We start from the raw sequence: 24,797 nt of genomic DNA, 5'->3' as shown, positions 1-24,797 counted from the left end.
TATAGACTACTAACCAGCTATACATGGAGGCCCAAGTTCTTGGGGCTTTCAGAAAGCATGATCTGGAGTTCAAGGCCAGCCTGGGCTCTATAGCGAGACAATGTCTCTCTCTCTCTTTCTCTCTCTCTCTCTCTCTCTCTCTCTCTCTCTCTCTCTCTCTCTCACACACACACACACACACACACACACACATGCATGCAAGTATACACAAAAACAAATGGAAAAATTTAATATGTTAGCAAAAGTCATATTTTTTTAAAAAATAACTGTTTCCCTCAAAACAGAAAAATGCTATTGTTATAAACTTTTATTTTTTGTCTCTAAATTAAAATGGCAGGATTCTCATATTCACTTCTGAGTTCAGTTTGTTGCTGCTCATTGTTTCAGTTACAAGTATTTTAAGCTTACTTGAATGTACAATCCAAAACCATATCAGTGAATTTTTGGTTCTGTATTCTATTGGTCTGCCTCGCATTTTTAATGCCCTTTTCACCTAGGCATGATATTGTAATGTTATGTGTCAGTAATTTGCAAAATATTTATTGAGTATGAAACATGCAAAAATAAAAAAATCAAATTTGTTAATGTTATCACTGTTCGTGTAACAAGTCATTAGACAGTTATGGGGGTAGCTCAGAGGGTACAGTTTTTAGTGCGCAATCAAGAAGACCCAGGTTTAGAGATCAAACACTCACTTAACTGCCAGCTGGTCATGGTGACCCCTCTGTGATTTCAGTGTGTAGGATGGAGAGACTGGGCATCCTACAGTAATCAGCAAACTCCTGTATCAAGTGGGAAGGAAAGCCTGCCTCAGTATATAAGATGGAGATCAACTGAGGAAACTACCACTATCAAGGGATAGCCCTCGCATGCGTGTGCATCACAGACAGGGTCATGAGCATATATAAAACAGTCTTGTAATACTCTTTTAGGTTTTACGGTTGTTTTTTGTTTTGTTTTGTTTTGTTTTGTTTTGTTTTGTTTTTTTCTCGAGACAGGGTTTCTCTGTGTAGCCCTGGCTGTCCTGGAACTCACTCTTTAGACCAGGCTGGCCTCGAACTCAGAAATCTGCCTGCCTCTGCCTCCCAAGTGCTGGGATTATAGGCATGCACCACTACTGCCCGGCTATTTTATTTTTAATTATGTGTCTCTGTGGAAGGGTATGTGCATGTGTGTGCAGGTTCTTAAGGGGGCCAGAGTTGTTGGATCCCTTGGAGCTGGAGTCACAATGGCTGTGAACTGCTGCAGGCTGTGTGGAAATCCAATCCAGCCCCTCTGGATGGGCAACAAGCTCTTAAGTGTTAACTTCTTTCTAGCCCCTTTTGTAATATAATTTTCATCTCTCCTCAAGATGTTTCTTGAAATAACAGGCTTATTTTCCTCGTTTTTTTTAAAATATTGATCAAATATCCAAGCTTTAAAGTATTATTTATCTGTCATCCTTTCAAATAAGAATAGTATCTCTTGAAGAAAGTCCCTGTGATTGTCCAACTTCCCTCACAGTTCAGGTCAGAGTGTAGTTTCCTGCCTCCTAAGTCATCTCCCAAAACATCAGGAAAGAACTGCAAGGATCCACAGTTTGACCCCTAACAAACGTAACTCTTAGACTCGGGCCGTTGTCCTGATTTGTGCAGTCTTACCCACTCCTGCCTTTGCACTGTTAACATAAATAAATGTCAGTCCAGTGAAAACAGTGATGGGAACACAAGGTCGCCATGCACATTTCTTTGGAGAATTTTATATCATACATGCGAGACAGGCCTTACAGACTGAAGAGTTGTTATAAATTACCCTGGCATTCTCTTTTCTGTCTCCTCTGCACTTACTGCTTCCAGGGCCCAAGGGAAGTTCCTATCCAGACGCATCTGGTTCTCAGTTTTGCTGCTAGAAAGACAATCTTAGACTACCAAAGAAATCCCATTGTTCCTTTGTTGTCCTGTTACTCTTGTGTTTTTAAGCACAATTACAAATAACTTATTGGTAATGATAAAATAATTCCTATATGACTAAAATAAGCACAACAGTTCTAATGAGATCACTGATGTTTTAAGAAAATACTTACAGATTTATAAAAGGTGCCATATTTCTGATTTCAAAGAAGAAACTATCTTTTTCAATAATCAAAAATATAGGGAAATCCTTAGGAGACAACCCTGCTGCTGACAGACACACACACACACACACACACACACACACCCTTGTACTCTACAGTGTAGAGTGCACTGGCAAGCCATTGCCAGTTCTTGTTTGCTGTTGCTAGGGGGCAGCATTTACTAAGCTGACAGCTACAGACAAATACATTGTCAGGTCAGGTTAACATTTGCGATTGGGTGAATACTCAGAAAATGTACTTTTTATTGGTCTTAGCTTCTAACTTTTAGAAAGTAACAAAGACTATATGTATTTTTATATGTACAGTCTAATATTTAAACACTTAGAACCATTAAAAATAGAATCTTTCTGTTGTTCAAGATTATTCCAATAGCTTTATGAATATCAGTTCATATTCTTAAAACTGCACTAATAGCTTGAGAAATTATCTAAAGTAATATATATATAAACTAATCTGGGCCTCATAGAACAAGTCTTATCATACCAGCTACTTGGAAGGTTGAGGCAAAAGATTCAAAAGTTCAAGACTTTCCTTTGTTACAGAAAGCTTTGGGCCTAGACAACTTAGTAAGAGTCTGTCTGGAACTGAAAGGTTCAAAGAAGACTGAGGACATATGTGAATAACACAGTGTGTTCTTGGCCTTGGATCCAATCCCTAAGTCCATGCTTCCCTTTCCTCCCTCTAAGGAAGGAAGGAAGGAAGGAAGGAAGGAAGGAAGGAAGGAAGGAAGGAAGGAAGAAAGAAAGAAAGAAAAAGAAAATGGAAAAAGGCTGTAGAAAGTGTAGAAGGAATAGAGGAATTATGTCTCACATATTGCTATTGCATTTCTCTGGTCTCAGTTTTATTGGTAAAAAGCATCTAGTGCTAGTAATAGTACCTCTCAGTCTCTGTAGTATCATTGTATATGCTTTCGTTTACTAATCTAAGACCATTTAAATATAACTGTCATCAAAATACGTGTCTGAGGAGCTAGAGTTGGTGATGTTTCCAGTATTTCTTACTATTTGATATGAAAATGTTCTTCCAGACAGAGTGGTCGGAATGAAGTTCTTTCCTCATTTCATGCTTCTTTGAAGACTTCTCAAGAGGGCATGATCTCAGGAGCAGTTGCTTCTTTTTTTTTTTTTTTTTTGGATTTGGTTTTTTCGAGACAGGGTTTCCCTGTATAACCCTGACTGTCCTGGAACTCACTCTGTAGACCAGGCTGGCCTCAAACTCAGAAATCCGCCTGCCTCTACCTCCCAGAGTGCTGGGATTACAGTTGTGCGCCATCTGACATCTGCTTTGTGTGTTTCCTTCATTGTTTAAACAGATATTTGGTTGCCTATTTTAAATATATATATATATATATATATATATATATATATATATATATATATATATATATATTACTCTATTTCCTGGAAACATTAAAGGAGAGAAGGTAAAGATAAAAACACTTTCCCTTGTGGAATTATATGATAGAAAGTGATGGGGCTGGAGAGGTGGCTTGGCAGTTAGGAACTGCTGCAGAGGACCCAAGTTCTCCTCCCAGTACTCACATGGTGACTCACAGTCCTGTCGTCTAACTCCATTCCAAGGGATCTGATCCTGGCCTCCAGGCACTTCCATGGTGCACGTCATTCATCCTAGCAAAATTCTCACATGTAAATTTCTAATAAAATATGAAAAATTAGAAGGCAACTAAATAAAGATCTTTTACAATGCATATTTGCAAATAAAAGCCTAAATAAATAATAAATAAGCAGGTGTCATGAAAAAAAGAGCTATGAAAATAGACAATGTAATACATTCAGTGTATGTTATATATATTAAGTATATATTGGTAAATTTTAGGGAAATAGAGACAAGCTGAACTTGGACATATGTGTTAAGTGTTTGAATGAAGGAAGAGTTGAATTTTTAAATGAGGTTGCCAGGAAAAGCTCTCAGGAAAGGTGATTTTTGAATCACTTCCTTACAAAAGTGAAATAGCGAGCACAGAGCAGCAAGTTCTGGCCTGGATGGGAAGCATGTACCAAAATGTTGAAGAAGCATCCTCTGTGGATGGAGCGCGTGAGACCACATGGCAGGAGCTGGAGGGGAGAGTCTTTTGAGTGTTACACATATATCATCACCACTGGCTTTATTTCTGCACCACAAAGAAACAAGATATTTTTGAATAGAATGATGACCCCTGATCTGACACCTTGTCGGATGAAACTAAAGGACAAGGATAGAGTGTCATACATTAGCCATGGCTATGGAATAAGTGGGCCTATGATGGGTGGCTTCAATCTGGATTTTGCAGTAGAGAAGTTTTCACTGAACACAGATCAGTACTTTGAAGGTAGAAGAGCAAGATTGCTGGTGACAGAGACATGGTGTTTTTAAGAAGAGGGCACTCAGGAGCAACTGCACACCTGTGTTCCAGCAGGTGGAAGGAGGCGCTCTTCACTGGATGTAGAGATGTATGTTTAGTGTTACAGAGTTTGGAGGATGTCTCAAGACGTCAATTAGAGGTAGTTGATTGATAAAGAGACTACAGACAGAACGACAGACGGAAATGTTTGACATAGGTGTTAAAATGTAAATTGGCATTTTAAAATATATACTTGCAATTTATGAGGGCAGGCTTGGAGTAGAACTGAAATATGCCAGTTTTCATACTATAATTAGTATTTTAAGAAAAGTAGAAAAAAATCAAGTTTCTGGGAACTTAGCTGTAACAGTTCTGTATTTAAAAGTCAAAGCGGTATAAAGAAACTCAGGGAAAAGCCAACAGCCAACAAACAACAAACATGGATAAGCAGGAGTGAGAAAAGTCAGAAGAAAACTCGGCAAGTGTGTTATCTAGAGCCAAGTAAGAAAAAAAGTGTGTTCTCCGAAGTGGGCCTGCTCAACAAGGGACACTGGAACTATGACTTACCTGGTCACTGCCATCCTCAGTGCCTGCAACCAGTCTTGGCATGTATTAAGTGTTCAGTGTTTGTGGAAGGAAGGAAGGAAGGAAAGAAGGGAGGGAGGGAGGAAGGAAGGAAGGAAGGAAGGAAGGAAGGAAGGAAGGAAGGAAGGAAGGAAGGAAGGAAGGAAATAACCTTTATCTACAAGAATGCTACTACCTTGGTAAAAGAGGCCATAAGTTTCTGCATCTTTGCCATTAATGCCCTAGCCAGTATTTGTGAGGTTTTACTACATAGTGACCAAGCATGTAGTCTCTTGTAACACATCTAGTTTATCCACATTCAGAACAAAACATTTTATGTTGAATGAATATATATAACATATATATTCAGAATGAATTATATAACATAATAGCATTAATAAAATGTGACAAATTTTAATGACAATTGGCCTTCGTCAAAATGGTCACAAGTAATGTAATTGATGTTATATCTTTAAAATAAAGGTCAAATAATGTGATAATATTGACCTTATATTTCTTAATTTAAATTAAGGTATAGATCTTATACTTCGTTAGGTTTTATTAATTTGTACAATGCACACTTGTTGCTTTGAAGCTTCCTTTTGGCATTTGCAGCATCTCTAGAGAGGATTATCCACTTGTCTGCTTGAGCATGTGATCAGTGTTGATTGTTTTACTATAGTATTTATATTGTAATGAAATATGTATCTTTACTTTTAGTTCTTGACTAGCCTTTGGCTAGAATACACACTCTCTTGTATACAATATGAAGACTATTCTACTCAACTCATTAGTCTGTAATTGATAGGTGCGGAAAGGACGCTTGTCTAAGCTGGCAGTAGGAGTCTTTGGGTAACTATAGCCTGGAGTCACTCACAAAGTATTTTTAACTTTAAGGCTTTTTCTTAGTAGTCCCAGTCCAAGAACATGGGTGAATGAAATGAAATATTGCAGATCAAGCAAATGGGCAGAAAAGAAAGGGGGGATTTCTTCTTCTTTCCCACTTCTACTCTGTGGATCCTCAGTGGGCTGGATGGTTCCTTATACAAACTAGAAGGACAGTCCACTTAACACTTTTTTAAAAGTAAATTCCACCTGAAAACATGTTCAAAGATGCATCCCAAAATAATATTTATTCACTTCACTGAGCATCCTAACATCCTTTCAATTTAACATCAAACATTAACTATCATAAGGACCTATGTGCTATTATTGCATTTGATTTGGCCATGGTCTTGCTCATACTCATTGGTAAAATGAAGACACACTGTAGGTAATTGCTGGCAAATGGATTACCCACATTTGTAAGATAGATCCCTGAATAAAATGTATTGGATAATAACTGTAGCTAACTGCGTTCTTTCATATCTCATCACTGGAGAAGAACCAAATGGTGAACTTCTAAACCATTCAGTTTGGTGATGAGCGCCCTAATTATGCCTTTTGCTTTCTCCACATCTATGTCCTGGGCTCCCTCCTGTTCACTCACAGCTCTACGCCATCCCTTGGTTTCTCACCATGTTTACTCGTAAGTACCATCCCCCTTGGTGGCAACAAAAGCACAGCCTCATTCCTCCTCAGAATATTAAATTTATCAAGTATTAAGTAAATGCAATATACATCTCTATAAAATTCTTACATGATAGAGTTGATAGACAAAATTTTCAAGCATTCTGGCCTTAAATATTAAGAGCATGTTGCAGAAAACTAAAAATCTATTTTGCAGGTGGCATACAACTTCTTTTTAAGAAGAGAATTTAGCATCAACTTTTTGATGACAGTTTTCAACTAAAATGGCTTGCTTTCTAGATGTTCTCTGTTAACATGTGGTACTATTTCTGAAACTGGGAATCCTCTAGAAATTAACCATATTTTATGAGTATGTAATGAGTATGTACTGACTTAGTCAGGTGTGGATATGCACGTGAAGAGCCATACTTAAGTTCAGGGCACGTGGTCAGTGGCAGGTGAGGCGGTCCACATGCTCTCACCTAGAAAGACTGCCATGGCGTTGTTAAGTGAGAACAGCACTCTATTTCTTAATTAATAGACGTTTTGTAGGAATTTAATAAAGTAATTGTGTATGATACACAATGAAAATGTTGTCTTATTAAACATAAAGCAATTCTAAAGTTCAGCTGTAGATATAAACATGTATAAATAATGTTAACTAAAAATTCTGGGGAAAATTCTGAATTTTTCATCAGTTTAACACATAAGTTAACAACCATGACCTTGAAGTAATAATAATCATATATTTAGTAATCCAGCTGATAGTATTTTTGACAAATTTGGATTTTGTTTAAATATATTTTATAAAACTTTCAACAGATGTATTTCCACTGCACAAAATTTTCCACCTCTGGGATACATTGCTGCTCGGAAATTCCTCCTTCCCATTCTGTATTGGAGTAGCCATCCTCCAGCAGCTACGGGACCGTCTTTTGGCCAATGGCTTCAATGAATGCATCCTTCTCTTCTCTGACTTACCAGGTATGTGTCTAAATGAAGGAATCACTAAATGTAATTTTGACTATAAAATAATGTGCTCTCTTAGGCACATGAGAAAAACATTCTGCTTGGACCCTATTTTGATGGTCAGGATAATCAGGGCTTTTTGCTGGCCTAGGAATGCAGAGGCTAACTCGGGTCACACTAAGCCACTGTGGATTATTTCCAGTACTGCCACCAGAAGGGTAAGGGTCATGGCTATGGGGCAACATATTTACCCTTTGTTTAGGACCCATCCATTTATCTTCAGCTGATAGCAAGTAAACAACAGCCACTCAGGAAGGTGTCGGAAATGTGTTTATATGAGGAAAGTTCACATGGGACTTTGCTCCCTTCCAGCCACAGCTGCTTGGTAACAACTTGACAAGTTTAAGAGGAGGAAACACTGTCCTTAAAGGAAAATAACCCAAGCTTTATAGAAATATGTAATATAAGATAGTGACTAAGCTATATGAGGTGTTTACAAGAAGTTTGAAACCCTTGGGAAGACTATTTCGGTGTAGAAATACAGAAGGCAACTATGACTTCATTCTTGGTGTTGAACAGATAAGGTTTATGCTGTTACCTAAGATAGAATGCATTTACAAAGTATGGAAGAAGCAAAATGGTTTTAAGATACAAAATTTGAACTGAAAAGAAGACTCAGCCCTTAAGAGCCCTTGATGCTCTTGTAAATCCACCCAGGTTTGGTTCCCAGCACTTACACGGTGGCTAATAACCATCCGTAACTCAAGTTCTAAAGGATCTAGTGACATCCTCCTGCCTCTGTGGGCATGAAGCACATATGTGGTGCATATACTACGTGCAAGAAACACTCATAAACATAAAATAAAAATACATCTTTTTCCATTAATTTATTTATTCACTTTACATCCCAATCATAGTCCCTCCTCCCTTCTCTCCTCCCAGTTCCACCCTAACAAAACCCTTCCCCAATTATCCCTTCCCTTCTCCTCAGAGAAGGGGAATCCCCCTTCAGTATCTCCTTGCCCTGGGACAGTGAGTCCCAGCAGGACTAAGTACCTCCTCTTCCACTGAGGCCCACCAGGTAGTATCCAGTTAGGGGCAGGGGATCCAATGGCAGGAATCACAGTCAAAGACAGTTCCCATTCCAATTGTTAGGGGCCCACATGAAGACCAGGATACACACCTGCTCCAAATATGTATGGTGCCTAGGTCCAGCCCATGTATGCTCTTTGTTTGGTGGCTCAGGCTCTGTGAGCCTCCATGGGCCCAGATTAGTTGACCTTTAAGACTTCTTGTGGTGTACTTGACCCCTCCTGCTCGCTCAGTTCTGTCCCCTACTCTTCTGCAAGTCTCTCCAAGCTCTACCTGATGTTGGCTGTGCGTCTCTATAGCTGTTTGCATCTGCTGCTGGATAAAGCCTCTCAGGAGACAATTATGCTAGGTTCCTATCTGCAAGCATAGCAGAGTGTCAGGGGTTGGCTCTCTTACATAGCATGGGTTACCAGTTGCTATTCATCTTGTAGTCAGAACAAGTTTTAGGTTGAAGGTTTTGTGAGTAGATTGGTGTTCATCTTCCTCCACTGGAAATCCTGCTTGACTACAGGAGGTGGGCACTTAAGTTTCCACCCTCCCACTGGTAGGAATCAGCTAGGGTCCCCTCCATAGACCCCTGTAGCCTTCCCAGTCCAGGTTTGCAGCTATTCCCAGAGATACCCCCCACTGATTTCCATTCTCCCTCCCAGCCCTCTCCTGCTCCCTCACATACACCCTGTCATCCCTGTTCTTCTCCTCACCTTCTCTCCCAGCCAGTTCCCTCTTTTCATTCATCCTCATGATTATTTTGTTTCCCCTTCTGATTGAGATTCACGCATTCCCCCTTTGGGCCCTCCTTATTACTTAGTTTCTTTGGATCTGTAGACTACAGCATGGTTAGCCTGTACATCATGGCTAATGTCCAGTTTTAAGTGAGTATATATCATGTATGTCTTTCTGGAACTGGATCACCTCACTAAGGATGATATGTTCTAGTTCCATCCATTTGCCTGCAGATTTCATGATGTCCTTGTTTTTAATAGCTGGATGGTGTTCTATTGTGTAAACAAACCACATTTTCTGCATCCATTCTTCAGTGGAGGGATATCTAGGTTGCTTCCTGTTTCTATCTTTTATGAATAAACCTGCTATGAACATAGGTGGCTAAGTATCCTTGTGGTATAGTGGGGCATCTTTTGGGTCTATGCCCAGGAGTGGTACAGCTGTCCTGAGGTAGAACTATTCCCAGTCTTCTGAGAATCCTCCAGATTGGTTTCTCGTGTAGCTGTTCACCTCAGCACTCCTGCCAGCAGTGGAGCATGTGCTGGCAATTTAGTTTTTGATCTTAATCATTCTAATTGGTGTAAGATGGAATCTAGAGTCATTTTGATTTTAATTTCCCTAATGTCTAGGAACATTGAACATTTCTTTAAGTGTCTTTTGTTTCTTTTTTTAATTCAAAAATTGTACATTTCCTCACAATTTCCTGGTTCTGTGTTTTTTCCTGGTTCCACTGATGCTGTCAATATTCTCAGGCAGCACAGGATGTAATAATAGTAACTGCACTTAAAACTGTCCAGGAGAAGGTCACCAAACACCAAACAAAAGCCCAGGGAGTTTTGAGATTATATATTTATTAAGCACTTTTAAGAGAAATAAGGAATCTGTCACCTACCTTTGTTTATATTCAGTGAATATCTTCTATTCTACCATCTTTAAAAATGTCATCCAATTTATCAAATTTAATTAAAATAGCTATTTCATGCATTGAGCAATAATAGTTCTGGGCTTTCTTTTTCTTTTTTTTCTGGGAGATAGTGAAATATCAAGGTTTTGTGATGTTTGCAGGGGTTGGATATGAGTCAAAACAAAGAAGCCAGTTTCACAAACCCAGAATCAGTCTGTGACCACAGATGGTTCCTTGTCATCCCAGCTTGTCAAAGTAAGAGGATGATTGATCAGGATTAAAAGAATTTTTCGGTCAGTTATGAAAATAAGTATGCTGGAAATGCTGATTGTGCATTTTCAAATCCAGTAAACTTGGTTGCTTTCCTTCCGAGCAGAAGCGTTCCCATGAATGCTGGTGAGCACATCTGTGCTGATGGCTTATAGGCAAACTAGTGACCAGTGCTAGCACAGCTCAGTTTGTGAAGCCTCCGAAGGCAGAGTCATAACATGTGCGTATGTTAGAACTAAGGAGCTGAAATGCAGCCCTCTCTCCACCTGGGAACCATGATGTGTCTGCTGATGGGCAGCGCCCTCACCCACGGTTAATCTCGCTCATCACTATGTACTCACTGTATGTGATTCCTCTCAGAGAGAAAAACTAATGAGAAATGCATTTACCCTTAAGTGACCTATGTTTTGTTTTAAATAAGATTTACTAGGATAGGATTGTTCTCAAGTAGATTTAAAGAATTTCAATTTTTAGCATACTGAATTCCCAACTTGAAAGTTGCTTGAACTTTGGAAGTAGCCATTGACAGCCCTAAAATGTAAATGCAGACCAACACAAACACAACTAACATGTTCAAGGTATTACACAATAGGAGTGTTAAACACTTTTGAAACAAATTGTAGTTTAGTCTACCTACAAGGGATAGATAAGCTAACTATATTGTACTTCTAATTTTAAGGCCAGGATCAGCACTGAGTTTAACTCTCTAAATATTTTGTGTTGCAGTAAAATCCCACTGAGGATTTACCAAACTAGGTAATGGTAACCTTAGAGAAGTGGTTTAACCTCTGTATCCATTTCTTCATCTCTAACTCTGAGAATGACAATATTTCCTATCAGTAGATCATTGTGTTAAATCAGTACAGATAAAGGACTTAAAGCAGCAGAGGACAGATGCGATATAAATTGTAAATGTTATTAATACTTTTACTATTATTGTTATTATTATTATGCTCTTGAATTTTTATTCAAATATAATGTACTGCCTTCTTAATAATATGAATATATTAATCTCCCCTCTTAGCTATTTCTAAAAATTCTTGAAGAATTCTTATGCATAAGAATTCATTGTTAGAGAAAACTAATGAGAAATTACCTTTAAAATTAAGCTATGAATCTGGGCACTGGAGCTTTCTTATTTCTAGGACTGATTTGGGCTTTACCAGGTGATCTGCAGAAGGCCTTCAGAGGCTGTAGTCTAGGAACTGGGGAGATGGTAGAAATATTTCTCAGGGTACCTCTGAAGTATTAACAACACTGGGCTCTGGGAACATCTCTGGGTGACCAGGTACTGGATACTCTTCGGGGTCCTAGGAGTCTGTCTTTCAGTCTTCAGACAGTCCAACAGCTTCCTTCTGCCCATCTGGGATGGTGATGTCACTGGTGGGGTTCTGGGGCCAGCCCCAGGCCCCCCTGCCATGCTCCTCTCCTGCTCTTCAGCTCTTCCACTGCCCCTTTGTGACCTGCCCCAGCCCCCACGGGCCTGGCTGGATCTCCTGGGTGGCCTCCTGACTGTGTCTGGCCGGATGTGGCTTGGCTGGGCAGAGCAGGAGCAAGGGGGTGAGGGCTGCTGGAGGTTGTAGGTCCCCAGCAGGGTACTGTGTAGGAGGTAGGACAGGGTGTCTCGGGGGATGGGTACAGTGACAGAGGCCAGTTCTCGGGGAGCCCCAGGTGGGTTGGGCCTAGGGTGCTCAGGAGTGAGGGTGGCAGGGCTGGGGTGGCTGAAGAAGGGAATGACTCAGTCTCAGCTGATGGCAAGGAAAGGTTGTCCCCATTACACAAAGCCCCGTCTTTCAGCTCCTCCATCTCCTCAACTGTGTCTCTCACGTAAATTCTTAATGTACAAATCACAGCACACCTGAGCACCTGCAAAGACGGGAGGATTCAGAGTCAGGAAAGAAGTTCTTCCTAGAGAACCTGCAGAAAGAAATGTCTGCATTAGAGGACTCAGCGTCCTCGGAGATTGAGCTGTTACTTAGACATTACAAGAAATAAATGGAAATATGTAAACTACTTTGGAAAGAAATATTGAATATATTAAAGGAGACGGCTGTTTAAAGGGAAGTTCTGAATACTGCTTGAAAGAAGGAATTAATATTTGACTGAAAAATTCTTAGTTGCAGTATTTGTTTTATTATAGAAGATTTTTAAGCTTCCCTTCAGTAAAAGTTTTAATGGCGAGTTTAGAATTTCCTAAGTGGGGAGCCTAAATAATGGTTTAGCATTTCATCATACTCATGTGAAGGAAAAGTACCACCATTTTTATATCATTCCAGAGTTAAAAGGCCTTCTTCTCCTATCTAAGCATTATTTGCTAAGGCTTAAACAAGTACGTAAAAGCTAGTAAATGTTCATCATTCATAATGTTACATGTTCATGGCTTCAAATTGAGAAATATTAACCTTATATAATGAATAAAATAATTCCAAAGTAGCGTTTTTAATGCTATGCTACATAAAGTTGTTTTTTCCTCTATGGTATGTAACGAGATAAAAATATGCCACTTGACTACACTCTACAATAAAGATTATATGTATATATGTACATATATACACACACACACATATGAAAATGCCATATTGAAATCCATTACTTTTTATTATAATTTAAAAAGGTAGAAAATGAAACATAGACATAGTACTTGATTCCTTATATTTTTCCATATCTTCCTCCTCTCTCTCTCTCTCTCTCTCTCTCTCTCTCTCTCTCTCTCTCTCTCTCTCTTTCTGAGACAGGGTTTCTCTGTGTAGCCCTGGCTGTCCTGGAACTCACTCTCTCACTTTATAGACCAGGCTGGCCTCGAACTCATAAATCTGCCTGCCTCTGCCTCCCAAGTGCTGGGATTACAGGCATACACCAGCACTGCCCAGCTCCTCTCATTCTTAAAAATAATTTTTATTATTTTAACAAATGTATGTATGTATGTGTGTGTGTGTGTGTGTGTGTGTGTGTGTGTGTGTGTAAGCCTATGCGTGCACAGATGCGAATCCACAATGCACCTGAGGAGATCAAAGGACAACTTGTAGGAGTTTGCTTTCTCCCTCCATAATGTGGGTCCTAGTGATAGAGCTTGGGGCATCAGGCTTGGCAGTAAACACTTTTTGTGACTGAGTCATCTTCCAGTTTCCTTAAAGGTATATTTTATGTATCTACACTTACGATTTCCAGATTTAGCCAAACAAATGTAAGATATCCAGTCTCAATCAATGACTATTTGGGGCATATTTACATTAAGATATTTATTTTATTTATTATTTGAAATTCAAATTTAAGCCTCCCAATCAGCACCACCAACTGGGGACCAAATCTTCACAGCCTGTGACTATGAGGGGCATCTCAGTCTACCTGCCGCACTAATTATGCACCCGTGTTACTGAGAACACCTGTTCAACTTAATTTCTTTTGAAGAGATTCATCCCCCATAAAATGTCATATAAATTCATTTTCATGAAATCTCAGTTTATATTCAGCCTTGTTAATGGGGCAACAGGATATAACTACTTAATTATTATATTATTTTGAAATATTTTAATGTATTAATATTTAAAATATTTTAAAATATTATTAAAATCTTATAGTACATTATTTCTAAGCTAAAATAAATAATTGTGGGAAATACAAAGCCAATAGCAGGGCCCATAAGGCTTCCATATGTTACATGATTCCAGGAAGCCAGAGATTTTTCATAACACTAATGTAAGAAGTACTCTTAAAACATAAAACTCGGGACACAGTGGATAAAGCATCTGTCCCACAAGAATGAGGACTAAAATTCAGATTCTCCAAACCCATGTGAAAACTATGTAGACTACTATCTATTGAAATTCTAATGCTCAGGAGGCAAAGACAGGAGAACCCCTGGGCAGGCTGGCTAGTCAGTCACACTGGCAAGAATTGGTGAGCACTGTCCTCGCAGAGGCCTCAGTCAGTCACATGGAGGCACAGTAGAGGATGACCCCCACCAGCATCAAGTCTTCTCAGGTAGGCTTATACAGGGACACATACACGTGAAGAGAAGAAACACTTCTATACATTGTAACTAAAGAAAAATGAAGTCAGGGTTGGTCAGTGTTTGTAATTACCTTGAAAACAGAAAGTGAACTGAAGTAATAATTCATCTTAGAACCAATCCCAAGTTTTTAAAAGCCTAGTAAGAAGGCTTTTCACCATGGTAGAAATCTTTATTTTGTAACTGTGAGAATTTATGAGCAGTCCACAAATTATCTGATAATTTATATCAATGTTGTTAAGGTATTTTCTTCATCGTACTACGAATGAAATTAGTTTTATTTGTCTTATTGTTGGCTGTTTATATATTTCTTGGTTTTCAAATCACTCAAAATGTATATATTACATATTAAAGTCAATTAACTGTAAAATACTTTTAAAATGAGAAACTAGGGCTGGAGAGAAGGCTCAGATTTTAAGAGCACTTGTTGCTCTTGTGAGCAGGCATGCAAGTGGTACACAGACATACTTGCAGGAGAAACACTCAAAAAATAAAATGAACCTTTTTTAAAAATCAGAAACTAACTTTGAAGTTTCTCATATTTGCTGCTAATACCACAAGAAAGAATTGAAAGACCATACTGCTTTATAATTTAAAGTGATATATGTCAAGTATTTTCTGAATATGATTTGTATTTTAGTAAAAGAATAACCCTTGTGGGTTTGTTTTATTTCTCCCCTCCACCTGACCTCTGTATTACTTTACATTTGGCACAAAAAAAAAAATTGAAAGCACCCTGATGTGTTGCCTCTTTAACTGTGGTCTTCAACAGAATAGAAATAACTTCTGCACCATGTGGGCTCAGAATACAGTGAATCTGCTGAGTCAGAGCTCAGCAAAAGCACTTTATAGCAATCAGCCACAGCCACAGCAGAGGGAGGAGAGGGCTGGAGTGCCAGTGTCCTTAGAACCTTGTTTGAGAGAAGAACCGGAACATTCTTATTTCAATATAAGAAACTATACCTAATTGAAAAACATTTCACTTATTTCCAATTGCCTGGGAAGCGCTTATCAGATTTGTTCTAGTTGCCACAAAAATCAAAAGCTCCTGTTTCATTTCTGATTCCCCATGAGGTATTAAAGAGAGAAAATGGAGCTGTCCTACAGCTTTCTTCCAGCTGCCTCTTTGTTCCTCTGAGGTGTGAGGCTTGCAGTTTAGCAGCTACTGCTGCTGTGCACTGTGGAGTCTGTCTACACCACCACAACTGATAAAAAGATACACTAAGATAGAGAAACAGTCTAAATGTTCCTGGATCACGTCTATTTATTGCATTTTTAATTACATGTCTCCTCATTGCAGGCATTAAGAAGCAGGAATGATAAGTGCTTTAGAAACTGTACCAGCAATTACATGTGCATAGGCTCTTTGCAAAGGGAGTGAATTAGAGCCAAATTCCCGAGAATATTATACCTTCTTTTATCTTAGACATTGCCAAGGCTGCATTTCTGTACCTGTCCTTCCATTCATCCCACAGATACTGCTGACTTCCTACAAAGGCTGTATACATATGTGATGACATACGTGTATATGTGTGTAACTAGTCTTGTTGCTGGATTCTGTTCCTTGCTATTTGTCACAAAGCATTCACGAATCATGATTTAAAGTGACTGACACTTTCGAGTTATCTTAATTACCTACTCTGTAATTGTGTTGCTTGAACAGGCCAGTTAACTGCATTGGTTCTGTAATTTTTTCAGCTGGGGAAATCAACTTTCCTCAAAGAATTGCTGTGTGTATTCAACAGGATTGGAAATGTAGCAGTGTTACGTGGTTGGGTGGATTCCTATACATTAGCCCAGGCTGCAAGTGGGAAACAAGCTAAGGGTTGTGATGCTTATGGTATAGGAAAGTAGTGAGCTAAGATGTGTGTTGGCTGGGCAGTGGTGGCACACCCCTTTAATCCCAGCACTTGGGGAAGCAGAGGCAGGCAGATTTCTGAGTTTGAGGCCAGCCTGGTCTACAGAGTAAGTTCCAGGACAGCCAGGGCTCTACAGAGAAACCCTGTCCCCTGTCTCGAAAAACCAAAAAAAAAAAAAAAAAAAAAAAAAAAAAAAAGTTGTAGGGGGTTAGTGGGGACTAATAGAGATTTTTAAGTAATAAAATCATCAGCTAGTTTGAAGATTGGAGTAAAGATGACCTGTAATTGGTTAGGCTTGGACACAACAGCCTCCGTTGAAAACAGCCTAGTTAAAGAGAATATAATGCTCTAAATATTAGTAGTTCTTCCTCCTCTGAAAACATAAAAGCTGGTTGTCCCCTTCAAGTTGTTCAAGACACGATCTGTGTGTTTGAAGAGGACAGGATGATAGGGACAAGTGATGCAAAGACCTTATCTGCATCAGCAATAGTGTCAGCAAGGCTAAGCACCAACAGACAGTATAGTAAAAACTCTGCCTGTGGAACAAAATGACAAGGCAAGAGCTGAGTTCTGTCTGGAAAACATGTGGTAATGCTTGGCACTGAGAAAACGCACCCGCTGTGTTTCAGTGTCTTCAACCTAGGAAGCACCCAAAGCATGGAAATTGGCTGTAAGGAAACCTTGCTCCCTGTCTGAGATACCTATGCTTATTCATTTAACACATACTTACCAAACTTTCATCTCTGGCGGGCATCGTATTATGCACTTACGACCTAGAAATAAATAAGATGCCTTATAGCTGTGGATAGCATAGTTAGAAAACAGGGAACTTAGAAAATAGCACAAGACATGAAACCTCACACCACCCTAGTACAGGCAGGAGGCAGATAAAGTGACTGAGGTCCGTGTGCTGTGGCAGTGGTGGTGACACTGGCACTGTGCTAGTTAGGGCCATGGCGTGTGCTCAGGAATTTGGTCATGTTTTGTATATGATCTGAAAGTGATAAGGAAAGGTGTAGTATATTATGTGCATTTTATGAAAGCTGTGGTATGAACAATGAGGTGGGCACTTTCAAAATGTTGCTCACTAAGAAATGGGAGGAAGAGTTATCCAAGAGTATTCAAAAATATATGTAGTAAAATAGCTTTTATTGAAGGGCTCTTTACCAAAATGCATTCCATGGCCAAGCCCTGAGTGCCTTAAGCCGACCGACTGCTCTCTCCAATACTGCGTCTCGTCCTTGCTCATGCACCTTGCACTGCACACCACCTCCTAACACACAGTCCTTAAATATGGGTCGCTGGGCTCCTATAACTATATGATATAGATATAGAATCTATATCATATAAATATTAATTGTAATTATTCTTCATCTAAAGCAGTAGTTCTCAACCTTCCTAAAACTGCAACCCTTTAATATAATTGCAGTGAACCCCCAACTTCAAAATTATTTTTGTTGCTTCTTCATAACTATAATTTTGCTACTGTTATGAATCACATAAGATTTATGTGATTTCTGATGGTCTTAGACAACCCTATAAAAGGGTCATTCGACACCCAGAGGGCTTGCCAACCACATGTTGAGGACCGCTGATCTAAATATATTAGATGATGATAAAGATGCTGTCAACCTGCGGGTCTGATACAATTTTCTGTGTAAAGGGTACTTCATGGTGTACAATGTTTATTGTGTCCATCATGGCCTCTGCTCATGAGTTAAGTCTGTTCTAGTCTATCTTCTGGAGTCCCAAGTCCCACAGTAGCAATTTTGGAATGTTTTCATGTCACAAGACATCAGTACTTAGAGTTCATCTTATCTTCTTTTTTACAAACAAATTTACATTCCAAAAATGTTAAATGTTGAAGGACGGCTGCACATATGAACATACTGAGAGACTGTGACAATATGCAAAAACCTGTGCAAGTTCAAGCCAGACAAAATCCCAGCAAGAAGAAGGGAGTGAACACAGAGTTCACCCCAAACCAAGAAGCTGTTTACAATTGATAGCTGCTGAGAGAGGGAGAAGCAGTTGTCCTGGGAGGGTGGTGACACCAGGTATAATACCAGTCACACTAAGTACCTGGCCTCATGCTCAGGAGCACCTGGTCACACAATGAACTGCATGCATTTTTGTGCTTTGGTTTGGTTTGGTTACTTTCTTTTTTTGTTTGTTTGTTTTTTGTTTGTTTGTTATTTTCGAGACAGGGTTTCTCTGTGTGACCCTAGCTGTCCTGTAACTCACTCTGTAGACCAGGCTGGTCTCGAACTCAAAAATCCACCTGCCTCTGCCTCCCGAGTGCAGGGATTACAGGCGTGTGCCACCACTGCCCGGTGGTTTGGTTACTTTCTAAGAAAGAACATGAATTTGATGAATTTGGAGTTGGGGTAGGATCTGAAAAGAGTTGGGGACAGAAAAGGAATAGAATTAAAATATTGTATGAAATTCTCAAAAAATAAATAAAACATTAAAAATAAAACATATTTGTTGAAAACAGTCAATTATTAGATTGAAAATCATCAGTATTCTGACATTTTTGTAGAATGAGAAATAAAGCTCTAGGACCAGGGAGATGGCTCAGCCCTTGCTGCTCTTGCAGAGGACCTGGGTTCCATTCGCAGCACCATCATGGTAGCTCCCAACCAGTCCAGGGCGTCCAGTTCTCTCTTCTGACCTCCATTAGCAGAAGGCGTGCACACACATGGCACACATAATACATGTGTGTAAACATTTTCTTACACAAAATAAGAATTAAAAAAAAACCCTGAAGGTTTGTGCAGTTAGCAGTTTATATACAATTCATAATCCAGTATCGATAAATTTCAAACATAAAGAAACCTTAAAGGAAAATATGTAAAAAAAAAAAAGTTTTTTATTTCTTCTAGTTAGGCATATTTTCAAGAAATGTGTAGATTCGAATTATCTAATTTAACCCATTGCAGCAGTTGTCAGCAAATATGTAAATCTCACCCCAGTGAAGATACACAATAATCTTATCAGCCCAGAAAATTCTTTCCTCCTCCTTTCTAATAGATATGCTCTTCTCCCGTAGCAGCTAATGTCTCCCTTAGCTCATTCTGTCAACCTACAAGAGCTTTAATGGTTGGGCCTTTTATTTCCTGTTGCTTGTTTTGATTTTTCTTTTTATTTTAATGAGATGAACTGAACTCAGGTGAACTGAGGATCTGGAGTTGAAATTGTAAATTATGGCAGCAGCACTAACTGAAAATAATGTCAACCTTTAATCATTATTGAAGTAGCATTAGAAAGATGGGAAACTGGAGAAAGGTCTATCTCACCCGTGTTGAACGCTCCCTGTGGAGAAGTGCCAGGCAAGGGGTGGCTGGATGAGCACAGACGTGGGCTTCAGGTGCCGCCAAGACCTGACACTGAGCAAATGCTCCCTCTTGGTGTTAGAACTTGAAGGCCAGGCAGGGTTTTAATAGAAAGAGTTAGAAATGGAACTGGGTCAGAGTGGAAACAGGTGACTTCAGACATGCCTGGAAAAGGTCTCTGCTAGTGACCAGGTAAAGGAGCCTGGACTGAGGACATAGACATGTAGAGGAGTCTGGCCAGCACCCAGAAAACAGCTAATAAAGTTTTCATTATCTTAATACTTTATTGGCTTTCCATTTACCTTTTGATTGTATGCTGGTCATTTCTCTGGGTCTGTAGTGTCTAACTACAATTTACACAAAGTTGTGGCAAACGTAAGATTTTCGTAAAGTTCTTCATTTCCTTTGCCTTCTGTACCTCACAGTACTGCTGATGCAGAGGACAACTACACTTGTCCTAACCCCACAGTGTATTTTACGTTAGTATTCACCGCTGTCTATGAACACACTAGAAAAGCTACGGTGAGTGTTCTCACAGTATCTCCATGCACACTGCTCATCCTCCTCCTCTTTGTTTTACATTTATGAATTTGCCTTCAGTACATTCTCCTTTTAACCCTTGACATAGTCACCATTACATTAGTACCGTCATCTGTCAAGTCCAATATCTAGATAATTGTTGCTCCGTTCCTTTTTATTTGTTTCTCTATCACAAGAAACAAATATTACATTTCTGCTTTACAGATTACTGTTAATTATATAGTTGATATTGATAAACATAAATTATAGTCTAGCTTTTATCATTCTCCTTTAAAGGATTTGGCCTTATTACAGAGTGTTAATAACTGATGGGTCTCATTTTTTTAAATTTCGTTTTATTCTTTATTAGTGTGTGTCTGGTTTAAAATTTTTAAAGGTTTGTCCAAGAATGTAGCATTCTAGATCTAACTAGGAAGCTCACTCCAAATTTTGAGCAAACTCCATAATTTCTGAGCCATTAATTATCTTTGTGGAGACTAGTAATACGCCTCGGATACTGTAAGAGCTTAGTACATGGGCACTAAGTGGCCTTTTCCTGTTCTCATGGAGAAATGTTGTTTAGGGAAGAGGGCTTATGGGACTTGCGGGGAGTGGGGACCCAGAAAAGGGGAAATCATTTGAAATGTAAATAAAAAATATATCAATAAAAAACAAGAAAAATAAAGAAATGTTTAGACTTACAACAAATGTATGCATCATTAATGTTCCTCTCTTCACAACCATGTTGGGAACAGGAAATTGGATATGTAGGAATTTTCTACAGCTTTAAAACCATTTTAAAGTTTAACAGTTTTGAAACGTTTTTGAAGAAAAACATGACTCTATTAAGTAGATATTGTTATTATATTGTTATGAAGTCTGAGAGTACCAAGATCCTGAGAGTACATAGAAGGCATAAATCATGCCAATTTTCTCAAATTCAATTTTGACCTGACTTCTTAGAAAAGACAGTAGATGTCTTCGTAACTCAGAAGGAAGAACAGCCAACCCTGAGGCGCTGCCGTCAGCGAAGCCACCTTCAGGCAGAGTAAAACTGTGTGGCTGTCTGTGCACTCGCATGCCGGCTCCTGGGGGGTGAGGAGACTCCTGTCAAGATGAAGTAAATCAAGCAAATGAATGAAATGAATGTCTTACCCCCATTCCAAAAAAATAAAGGAGAGCCAGAGAGAGAGGGAGAGGGAGGGAGGGAAGGAGAGAGAGAGAGGAGAGAGAGAGGAGAGAGAGAGAGAGAGAGAGAGAGAGAGAGAGAGAGAGAGAGAGAGAGAGAATGAATCTGACTTACATACCAATGAAAGAATGTCCAGACATCAGGGATTCAGTAGACCTAAGCAGCCATCATTCCCATCAAGGCAAAAGAAGCAAGGGCTTCAAGGGAGGCAGCTTTTTAAATCTGACTTTCCTCCCATAGTAAACATGAGATGTGTGTTTATCATGTTAAAGATACTTCTGAGTTTTTCTAAGAGATGATACTGATCACTTAGGATGAAGAAAGTGGGAGTTAGAAAATTCATTCAGTCACAAAATGGTCTTCTGGTCTTGATTCAAACCTGAGAGACCTTAACATGGGATTCATGCTCTATTTACAAATGTAAGATATTTTTTTAAGGCTGGTACTGCAGATGAAAGATTGCTCTGTAAAAATGATTGCACATCTGATAGTTTATAAGCTACATGTGTGTTATGCTTTAATTATGGGAAGATTTGAAGATGGACAAGTTAGATGAATGGAGAAAGGGCTATCCACGGTTGAATTGGGCGGGACCTCTGCAGCCTTCCAGGGTTCACTGCACACCATGCAAAGCTACAGAGTCAGAATCAGATGGAGACTGGCATCTTGCTTTGCCTTTGTCAGGGTGGGACTGTGCTGCTGCTAAGGATCACTGACTTGATTTGAAGCTTCTGCTGGGTGACTGATGTGTCAACCAATTTGAAGGCTGGAGATACAAAATGTTGTTATGGAAATTCTTTTTCCTGAGGGTACCACATATATTAAATATACAAAATTTATATAATTGATCATTTCTTCTCTTAAGCTATTCAGTATTAAATCTCAATTATTGTAATTGAAAGCTTTCTAAAAGTAATTGTTCATAGTCCCTTGTAAACATGCAGGGACAACTCTTAACATATTTTTCTTGTAGTTGGTGTTTGTTTTCAGGTTGGTAATGGTAGAAATGTTTAAAAACACATTTCATTGTATTGGCATCATATTGAAATAAATTCACTTATGTCTCAAATCTTGTTTAACTTTTTATATAATTGTATGTCAGGAATAACATGGAGTATAAATCTAAAATCTGACCGTTTTGTGCAGCTGTGGAAGTAACCAGCAGTGAAGTTGGCAAAAATCGCTAAGAGCAGATAAAGTAATGCCTAAATGAGTGGCCGATGCTTCCAGAACTGCCGTTGATGAGTCAGGATGCCTATGTGATCCTTTAGGAGCTCAGACATCTGCCTGAGCAACACTCCTAACAGTGCTTTGCTTCCTACTGTCTTAGCTCATTCTTCCAACAGAAATGGCTGGAGTAGGGATGACCTGACTTTGGGATCATTGTGAAAATTAAATGGACCAAGAACATACAATAGACAGCCATGTTTGAAAGTAGGGACCCAATAAATACTGTTTCCCTTCTCCAAAGATTCTCCACCTCGTGAAGGCAAACGATACGGCATTCACTTGTTAGTGGTCTATCTCTACAACAAAACACTTGAGACACACCGCTTCAAAAGAGGAAAGAGTCACATCAGCTTTGGCTCTGTGCTTACTTGACTCCGCTGCCTTTGGGCCTGTGTAGGAGGTTGAACATCAGTGCCAGGAAACACGTAGCCGAAATAATAGCAAAAGAGAGCAGGAGGAGGGGCGGGGATTAAATAGCCTTCCAGCCCTGCCAGCCACCTTTGCCAGCCCCAGTCAGAAGTGTGCTTTGTCATCTAAGGGTGTCTCTGTCCAGTCGGGGCAGTAACCACACACCGTCCACCGAATCTGCTTCATGTCTGTCTCCACTTCTCCCTAAAGAAAGCAGGAACTTATGTCTTTGGATTTTAATTGCATGTTTTTAATCTATTGCTTATCTGAACCGATGTGATGGGACTGCAGACAAAGGGAGACTAGTTCCATTTCCTGACTATAGAAATGAATGAAGGGCAGCGCTAGCCAGTGCTGGACCCCATCTCCGTCATCTGGGACTTCACTGCTGTGCTCCACCTTCCTCGTCTAGAAATGGTTAATTCTTCATCAGAATTGCTGGTCTCCTGACTACAGTCCAGTCAGAAGCAGTGATCGGCAGCGGTGATGAACACATATATGCACTGCCTCTGCCTCAAAGCTGAGGAGGAAAAGGAAATAAATTGATGAAAATATTTATTTTTAAAAGTCATTTTAAATCTTTGAGTGCATTTCATCTCTATATAAAAGCGCATTTGACTCAAGAAATTATAAATGATGGGAAATACCTAGATTGGTGTTTTGATCACCTTTCTATGAATATATTATATTTAGCTGCTAAATAGCAGTGTAACTTTTAGTTTATTTTACTACAAGCTGTGGTTAGCCAGCATCTGAGTTACATTCCTACATCTAAGTGCCTATTTTACCTTGCAAAGGAAAAACATTTATTAGAGTAAATGTATCAGGTGGTTAAATGAAACAAATTTTGCGGTATTTAGATGATATATTGAAATACACAAAGGTGTTCATGCATACATAAATAATATGAAACCCCACACAAATTGAGATGGATATATTTAAGTACAGATATGATGATATAATAATCAAATACCCCTTACCTTTCCAATCACTAATATGCACATTAATACCTATGTTGTTTTTGTTGGGTTCCTTTCTATTTAGTTTTCATTTCATACAAATTTAGAAAAAAATTATATTAACAATGCAGTCTAGATTTTATCGATTTCCTCTTTTCATATTTCAACCTAGAAATTGACATTGAACGCTGCGTACGCGAGTCGGTCAATCTGTTTTGCTGGACTCCTAAAAGTGCTACATACAGACAGCATGCTCAGCCTCCAAGGCCAACCTCTGAGAGCAGCTCAGTCCGAAGCTCCGCCCCTTACTTCTCTGCTGAGTGTACAGATCCTCCCAAGACAGACCTGGTATGTATTAGCAGACACTGGTTACCAATACTAAGGTGGGCCACTGGTATGTCCGGCCATCTTTAGTGTTCATAATACTGTCACTCATGATCTTTTAATGTACTTATTTCCTAGTATATGGTTATGTTCACATGGTTAATTCAGAAGACCTCTGTCTCCTTTGATGTATAGTAATGAACGTTGTTTGGACATATTCCTCCAATGACAAGTTTCATTTTATTTTCTACATAGGCATACTAGCTAGGAATACACCGACTTGTTATGAGATCACAGAAGCAAAGGAAGATTTTTTTTTAAATATAGAAATGTTGAGTTGTTGATTTAATAGGAACTTATTTGTTCATAACCAAGGAAATGATGTTGAAAAAGTATCCCATTCTCTTTTCGATATGGGCCTTCTTATTAAACAAACTTACAAAATATGTTCAAATTAACTTTTATTTATAACTTCAATGT

The 24,797-nt window shown here is 39.1% G+C and overlaps 1 protein-coding gene and 1 pseudogene across 3 annotated transcripts in view; one reads left to right on the top strand and one right to left on the bottom strand.

Moving 5' to 3' along the window:
• Tbck (TBC1 domain containing kinase) overlaps positions 1–24,797 on the top strand; it is a 146,671-nt gene that overhangs the window by 60,525 nt on the left and 61,349 nt on the right. For all 3 annotated transcript variants that reach the window (XM_052179226.1, XM_052179224.1, XM_052179225.1), the window contains exons 21-23: positions 6,510–6,546; positions 7,350–7,511; positions 24,166–24,341. In XM_052179226.1, the coding sequence (XP_052035186.1) occupies positions 6,510–6,546; positions 7,350–7,511; positions 24,166–24,341 (375 nt within the window). The remainder of the gene's footprint in view (positions 1–6,509; positions 6,547–7,349; positions 7,512–24,165; positions 24,342–24,797) is intronic.
• On the bottom strand, positions 11,684–12,291 carry LOC127682451 (uncharacterized protein C19orf84 homolog; annotated as a pseudogene).

The sequence above is a fragment of the Apodemus sylvaticus genome, chromosome 4 (assembly GCF_947179515.1).
Source record: "Apodemus sylvaticus chromosome 4, mApoSyl1.1, whole genome shotgun sequence".
Lineage (NCBI taxonomy): Eukaryota > Metazoa > Chordata > Mammalia > Rodentia > Muridae > Apodemus > Apodemus sylvaticus.
The sequence above is the reverse complement of the archived record's forward strand: the minus strand, read 5'-3'. Positions and strand labels throughout refer to the sequence as shown.